This window comes from Carlito syrichta, unplaced genomic scaffold, assembly GCF_000164805.1.
Source record: "Carlito syrichta isolate Samal-C Ts95f unplaced genomic scaffold, Tarsius_syrichta-2.0.1 Scaffold314292, whole genome shotgun sequence".
NCBI lineage: Eukaryota > Metazoa > Chordata > Mammalia > Primates > Tarsiidae > Carlito > Carlito syrichta.
The window spans coordinates 263,516-271,336 of record NW_007258388.1 but is presented as its reverse complement, the minus strand read 5'-3'; the positions used below and the strand labels follow the sequence as shown (position 1 = coordinate 271,336).

Sequence of the window (7,821 nt, the reverse complement as noted above, 5' to 3'; positions counted from 1 at the left end):
GAGATGAGGTCTTGCTGCCCAGGCGGGTCTCGAACCTGCGGGCTCAGGCAATCCACTCACGTCAGCCTCCCAAAGGTGCGGGATGACAGGCTGAGCCACCGAGCCCGTCTTCTTTTTTTTTTTGAGTCAGAGTCTCATGCTCATGGTTTCTACAGCCTCTACCTGCTGGGCTTAGGCGATCTTCCTCCTCAGCCTCCCTAGTAGCTGGAAGTACAGGTGCATGCCACCACGACTAGCTCATGTTTTGATTTATTGCAGAGAAGAGGTCTTGCTAAGTTGCCCAGGCTGATCTTGAACCGCTGGGCTAAGGCAATTTTCTCGCCTCCACCTCCCAAAGTGCTGGGATTACAGGTGTGAGCCACCTTGCCTGGCCCATTTACATTTCCTTTATAGTAGTAGTGCCAAGGAGAAATTTAGACAAGGTGTAGCAGAATCACCATAAATTCAAAATTAGTAAAGTCCAAATAACCAGAGTTTTGATGTACTAGAAAAATTTGCAACAGGTATACTGTTTAGTGATTATGTCTATGATTGTGTACCAGTAAATAGATCTGTGTGTGGTACCTTTTACATGTCTTTATTATACTACACACAACATTATAACTACCTGCTTTTTACTAGTCTCTCCTCAAAGGGACTTCATTTGTTCAATTCATTCAACAAATATTGGCTGCCCAACTGTATGCCAAGTGCTGGGGATACAGTAGAGAACCAATCAGACAAAGATACATGCTTTCATGAAGATTCTATTTTTGTGTCACAGACAGAAGTAAAAACTAGACAAGCAAGCAAAATGCATCATATGTTAAGATTTCTCTAAATACTCATCTCTGTATCACCAGCAATTAGCACAATGCCTAGATATCGTAGACACTGAAAACTGCTCACTGCCGGGTTGATCTACGTTTATCAAGACACTAGGGAACAGGAGTGTCATTCTCGAATTCACCACTGCTTTTTAATTGTAAACAGCCACAGAATCCTGACTCTGGCCAGTGGATGTACAGACAAGGGGTACAGGGTATTGGAATGACTTCCAGAATAAAACGTCAGCAAACATGGGCTCTGTTACCCATGATGAAAGTAGCCTGGCAGATTTATTAACTCTGGTTACCTTAACAGTTGATATAATTGTTTTACATGGCCCAAGTGAATGGAGATTTTATTGTATTACCCAACTGTTTTGTTCCTTGGAACCTGGCAGTGAACACAGACTCACTTTCCTATACACTTCCTGGACCTCATAATTTCTCTTGGCTTAGTGTTGAGTGCCTAAGAGGTACCAGGTGAATTGATTTTTCCACAGAACATTCAGATACTTGGTCCTGTCCACTTCTCTGTCAGGATACTAATCACCAACAAAGATGAACAGCTGTAATATGCCATGGTCTAAATAAAGGAAGGGATTTTAGAAAATAACATCTATTCCTTTAGTTTCATGTGCCGGGTAGCTCTGGAAATGGGTGGAAAGTTGTGTGTGTGACGAGAATCTGTGCACAACTGCTTGGAATGTAGCTCTGGGTGAGCTAGACAGAGAGGAACGCCCTTGAAACTTATGACATTACTGACCCCAGGATTCGGGGAAAGTGACTTCAGACTGCTGTTGTCTGACCCCAGCTCTCACACGCTCTTGTCATGTGGCTTGGGGCTGTTGTGAGGGTTATTTGACCTAATGGATGAAAAGAGCCTTCCTATCGCAGGGAAATACTCCGTTCTTCTTGTGCTTGTTATTACTTCTGGCTTGTCAATCCTATCGGGACTTCAGTTTTCCAGGCAATTCTGTGGTATCAGTCCTGCCTTACTCACGTCCACATAGATGTTCATGAAGAGTCCACAATAGTTGCGATAATTTAGTAAAACAGTGCATTTCCACAAATTTCTTGAGGGTAAAAAGCACAAATGATAAAAGTAATGCATGCTCTCTCTAAAAATTAGTAAATTAAAAATAAACCACATGAAAAGAATCAAAATCCTCAGTAGTTATACTGTCTAGAGTTAACCAATGAAAACATTGAAACATATCCCGGCCTTTTTTCTATGCACAAACTTACGTTTTTCCCTTCAAAAAATTTAGATCGCACAATCAGTACAGTTTTGTGACTTGCTTTTTGAAAAGTTAACACTGGGCAGGGCTCAGTGGCTCAGCCTGTAATCCCGTGCCTTTGGGAGGCTGAGGTGAGTGGATTGCCTGAGCCCGCGGGTTCGAGACCTGCCTGGGCAACTTGGTGAGACCTCATCTCTACAATAAATCAAAAAAATCAGCTGGACGTGGTAGCATGCGCCTGTAATTCCGGCTACTCGGAAGGCTGAGGTGGAAGGATCGCCGGAACCCAGCAGGTCGAGGCTGCGATGGCCGGGTGCAGCCACTGCACTCCAGTCTGGGTGACAGAGAGAGACTCCAACTCAAAAAAAAAAGAAAAAGAAAAGAAAAGGTAACACTGAATTATCAACATATGAAGACTTGCCTGGTTTTCCATTATGTGAAAGGATCATAGTTTATCTTTTGTTGGATCTGTAGGTGGTCCTGAATTGTCAAGAATATATTATTATCCATGTCTTTATTATCAGTAGTATATGGATGATATTTCCTTTGCAGCAACACTCTTCCTACATCTACATTGCTGACTACATGATTAACGCTTCTCCCAAGCTAGGCTGTGGAGCAAACTCTTTTCAAGAGATGGGGAGGAGAGTGATTACCAGGGCCTGGACAGTGTCCTGGTGTTCCGCTGAGATGCCAGGGCACTGGGCGTCCTCAGAGAAGGACTCAGTGTCTTTTTCTGCCTGGTGACCACATACCGTTTGCAAGGGAGAGAGGAGGAATGTGTACCACAGAACTGGTCATTTTAAATTTGCACACTCCTAAAGCAGGCTCGGCTGTCCTGTGCGATTGCACTGAACATGCTCATTCCCATCTACACAGAGCAGTGCCTTGACTGGGTTAAGAGATCCCCAGCGTAATGCTGTAACTCCAAATCTAAGAGGGCTTGCACGTAAGGTTCTTAATTTTTTCCAAAGAAGTCATGCGGAGGTCCAGCAGGGAGAGACATTGGTTTATTAGAACTCTCAGGAGGCACCGATGGTGGCTGGTCGGGTGAAGAAAGAATCTGCTCAGGAGGTATCCAGGGCAGGCGGTCAGCGAAGAAAGAATCCCTAACGGGGGCAGTTTATAGTCAAGCAAGTTCATTACTCAACTTGCTACATGGTTACGATCACAGTGAGTAAGGGGGTTGCCCACATCGTTCTCAGCTCTGCTCCATCACCTGCATCCCATAACTCTTTCCTGGGAATATGCATATCTCGCAGAGACCAGCGTTGAGCAGAGGCTTTTTCCTTAAGGGGGAGCAGGAAGAAGCCAGGTATAGGGGAAAAAGAATCAATGTCTGGACAATCACCTCACACCTGGGAACACACCTAGTCAGTGATAGGAAATGCATACATGTGATACTTGTGAGGCAAGAGAAACATTCATTCATCCTTGAACCAACACTATCTATTAATAGTAAACAGATCGCAAATCCCACCAAGGAGGCATAGCGCTTGCTTTGCTCACCATTGGATCCTCAGTGCCTACACTGCCTGGAGCACACTAGATCATCAATATGTATTTGATTAGAAAAGAAAAAATATAACTGCCGATTTGGTTTGGGTCCTGCTTTCTTCTTAGAGGAACTGGGCCATGTAGGTGTGCGTATTCCTTCAATCTTGCTGCACAATTTTGGGAGCGGTGGCACAAAAATCTGTATCTGACCGGGGACTATTGTACGGAAATGCTGTTTTTATTTTATTTAGCTACAGAATGCTTAGGCCTTCAGTTCGATGCTTTATTTCCCCAGGAAGTGAACCCTGAGGGAAAGAATTGTTTCCCAAGGAATCTGCATGGACCAAAAGACCCCTGTTCCTTTTAAGGGTCAACAAACCACCCTGGAATCTTCCCTAGCGGATGCTGTTATATTAGAACTTTTAGAAACATTTAGAACCTCAAAAGACTAGACTGCTGTGATGGATAGTCACATGTTTCTCTGACTAGTTCTGTTTCCAGGAATAGCCTCAACGAATAAAAATAGCCCAATACTTACTGAGAACATCCGAAGTGTCAACTATGTACTGGTATTGGAAATAAAAAGGACAATAAGAGGCTCATATAGATCCCGATGAACATGTCATTGTTATGCCGTGTCGTAATGTTGCGAATTTTTCAGGTTAGCCTGGGCTTCAAGAGTGTCAGCTCAAGGGATCAGCTAGCCAAGCCCCAGAGAGGGTCATTGAGGGGCTGATGAACCTAGCCCCACAAGTATCAGCTCTAATGGGCTGGCAAGCCAAGCCCTGAGTGTTGCGTCGGAGGGGGAGGGGGGGTGCTGGCAAGCCTAGACCCAGGGTGTTGGTTCTAATGGGCTGGCAAGCCAAACCCTGAGAGTGTTGCCGGTTCGGTGGCATGGCAAGCCTAGCCCTCTGGGGTGCATGGCTTTTCGACTCCGATGATCTCCTGCAGCTTTTCAGGTTGCAGCTCTTCAGGGTGGAGGTTCTTATCTCATGCCCAGGAAGAATGAGGAACATAGACAGCTTGAAAGTGAGAAAGAAGGATTTATTGAGGACAGAAAAGCTCCCACAGCAGAGGTGGCCCCAAAGGGTTGCCCAACTGGGGCAGAAAACCTGGTGCTTTTATAGCCCTAAGTCCAAGCTGATTGGCTAGCACTGGCTGGGAGCTGTAGCTGTTCTGATTGACCAGTATTAAGGTCGTGACCTAATAGTGAGCTGATTGGTTGCTTTTCAATTCTAGCAGTGAGTACCTTAGCTCTAGCTGGAGAGACTTGCAGGGAGTTGTTTACCAATGCTGAGCCTGAGAGGCCTGCCAGGAGCTCGCTACATTGTTACCAGAGGACGCACCTGCCTGTCTGCCTAACCTTTTTCTAGTTATCTCCTGTCTCAGTAAGTGACATAGCTGGGCCTTGACAGAGTGCTATAGGAATAGAGGAGGGAGCGACTGCTAATTCATATCGGTGAAGATGGGAAAGTTTCCTGGAGGTGGGCCTGATGGGTAGGAATTTGTCAGGCAGAGAAAGTGGTGACGGGAGTTCAAAACAAAACAAAGGGAGTTAGACGAGCCAAAGCTCAGAGGGGCCTAGTGCGTTTGGGACAGGTGAGGCCTTCCCGGTCGCTAGGTCATGGAGTATTTGCAGAGGAGATGAGATGGTCGAGGTAGACTCCAGAGGCCTCAGCGAGGAGCCAGCTGTGGAGTTTGTAATTTGTTGTGTAGTCAACGAGGGTTTTGGGAAGGAACATTTTTCTTTCAACCACTCATATCATCAAGCCAAATTAAGATGCTTCTTTCTGATGATGGGTCTAGACTTTTTTTATTTGCGTTTTAGGCATTGTTACATCCTCTTTTAATTCCAGTGGCACAGTGGTCCAAGCCTAACTTAATTTTTCAGTTTCACCTCTTGTTCACTTATTTCTTCTTCTTCTTCTTTTTTGTATTGAAGAGGTTTTCAAAGCCGCTTTATTTGTCTGTGGGCAGCTGTTTGTTCAGAATTCAAGGCTGGGTCCAGCGATTTGCCTATTCCTAACATGTAGCTGAGACTGTTTATGAACTGAGTTCACAAAAAGGCCTCTTTAAAATCATTGGGTGACCATTTTAACCATATCAATTCTTCCATGAACACGGGATGTTCTTCCATTTGTTTGCATTGTCTGTGATTCCTTTCATCAGTGTTTTGTAGTTTTCCTTGTAGAGATCTGTCACCTCCTTAGTTTGGTGCATTCCTAGCTTTTATTTTTGGGGGCTAGGGATCTACTCGAAGGAAAAGAAATCAATACATAAAAAATATACCTGTACTCGTATGTTCATTGCAGCACTATTCACAGTAGCAAAATCATAGAATCAACCTAAGTGCCCACCCACAACTGACTGGATAAAGAAAATGTGATGCCCCGCGGAATACCACACAGTCATGAAAAAGAATGAAATCTGTCCTTTGCAGCAACATGGAGCTGGGGAGCATTAACCTAAGTGAACTAACTCAGGAACAGAAAACCAAATACAACACGTTCTCACTCATATGTGAGCTAAATGATTATGAAGATGGAAATAATAGACACTGGGGACATCAATAAGGGAGAAGGAAGAGAAAAGGGGTCTGGGCTCAGAAGTTACCTATGGAGCACAACGTTCACCACCTGGGTAATGGGCCACCTGAGACCCAATCCTCACCTCTCTACAATATGTCCATGTACCAAGCATGCATGTGTACCCCCGAAATCTAAAATAAAAATGGATAAAATCATGGGTGGTCAGGAAATAAACACATGAAACCAAAATATACACTGCTATTGTTGAGTCACAATGGTAGTGTAGAGAGGCGCTCATTCCCTCAAAACCCTTAGAAAATTCCACTGCATGCTTTTTGGAACGTTTTAGCCAACTTAGGGCTAGAGTGAGATGCAGAAAAGGGCATATGAAATTGAAGACATTGGTATCACTGTAGTTACCAAGCAGAGATTTCTAAAAGTAACATTTTAGAGCACTGTCATAACCATGTGCAAATTGCTATCAGATAGATACTCTAAATTCATTTTGTAAAATGATTTGTGAGCTTGCCTATAATTTATTCACTAAAATATACTTTAGTTTTTTCATTGAAATATGCAAATGTGTGTTGGTTTTGAATTGACTATTCCCAGAAGGACAAGAAGGTCAGTTACTGATACCTGTGTTTGTTCTCCCTTGGGTGATTCTATCTGTACTCATTTAACTTGCACTTGAAGTTATCATTTTTGTAGTTCTGATGTCCATTTGAATGTAAGGATTCAAATGTCTGCATTGGTATGTCCTCTGTCATTCATTTCTCTTTGGCAGTATTTTGCAAAATAATATCACTTTGTGGAAAGTGGAATGAATGGCATGGGTAGCACAGTTAGTGAAGTTAAAAAACCATAACTGATTTTCCTCTTTTCTAGGTGACAATGGCCAACATTGGAATAAATGGAAATCATTCTCTTGAAACCTGTGAGACAACACTTTTTGCGCTCCGCATGGCAACCTGGAATCAAATCTTGGATCCCTGGGTGTATATTCTTCTACGGAAAGCTGTCCTTAAGAATCTCTACAAGCTTGCTAGACGCTGTTGTGGAGTGCATGTCATCAGCCTGCATATTTGGGAGCTTAGCTCCATTAAAAATTCCTTGAAGGTTGCTGCGATTTCAGAATCACCAGTTGCAGAGAAAATAAATCAGCAAGCACCTAGTTTCACAGGGCATTAAGTCAGTGTAGGGCTAGGACAAAACTAAGAAATGTGTGGCAAGGTTTCGGTTCATTAGATACATACATATAGCCTAACTGGAAGATTCAGACCTCATCATGTAGTTTGGGGGAGACTTCTGTCAGATTCAGCTTTTGAAATTTGTCACATTAACAGTGTGATTGTACATTTTTCACTTGTATTTGTCAACGGGAGGTAGACACAATGAAGTAATGCCCTGGGGGGGGGGCGGGGTTGGTCAAACTGAAAGCCATTTTGAGCTTCTCTGTGTTATTCATGCTCTGAGTGATTCTTTTGAGGCCTAATGCACTTACTTGGCCTATTTGCCAGAGAACATCTGAACACTATTTGCACAGTGAAATGACTGTTTTGGGATGACTGCTCCATAGCTGTTTCTCATACATGAGGTTCAATGAAATGGAGCACCCTCATTTTTTGGTCTGGTCTGTTTTACTGCCCATTATGTAGCCTCAATTAATACATGCATGGCCATGATGCCAGGGATTCATGGTGGCTTTATGCTAATGACTCTGCATGGGCTAGGTCTGGCTGATGGATTGCC

The 7,821-nt window shown here is 43.7% G+C and overlaps 1 protein-coding gene across 2 annotated transcripts in view; it reads left to right on the top strand.

The window, feature by feature from the left end:
• Positions 1-7,425, top strand: part of PTGFR (prostaglandin F receptor) — a 49,117-nt gene extending 41,692 nt beyond the window's left edge. For both annotated transcript variants that reach the window (XM_008071349.2, XM_008071350.2), the window contains one exon: positions 6,958-7,425. In XM_008071349.2, the coding sequence (XP_008069540.1) occupies positions 6,958-7,260 (303 nt within the window). In that variant the 3' untranslated portion in view covers positions 7,261-7,425. The remainder of the gene's footprint in view (positions 1-6,957) is intronic.
• Positions 7,426-7,821: the final 396 nt, after the last annotated feature.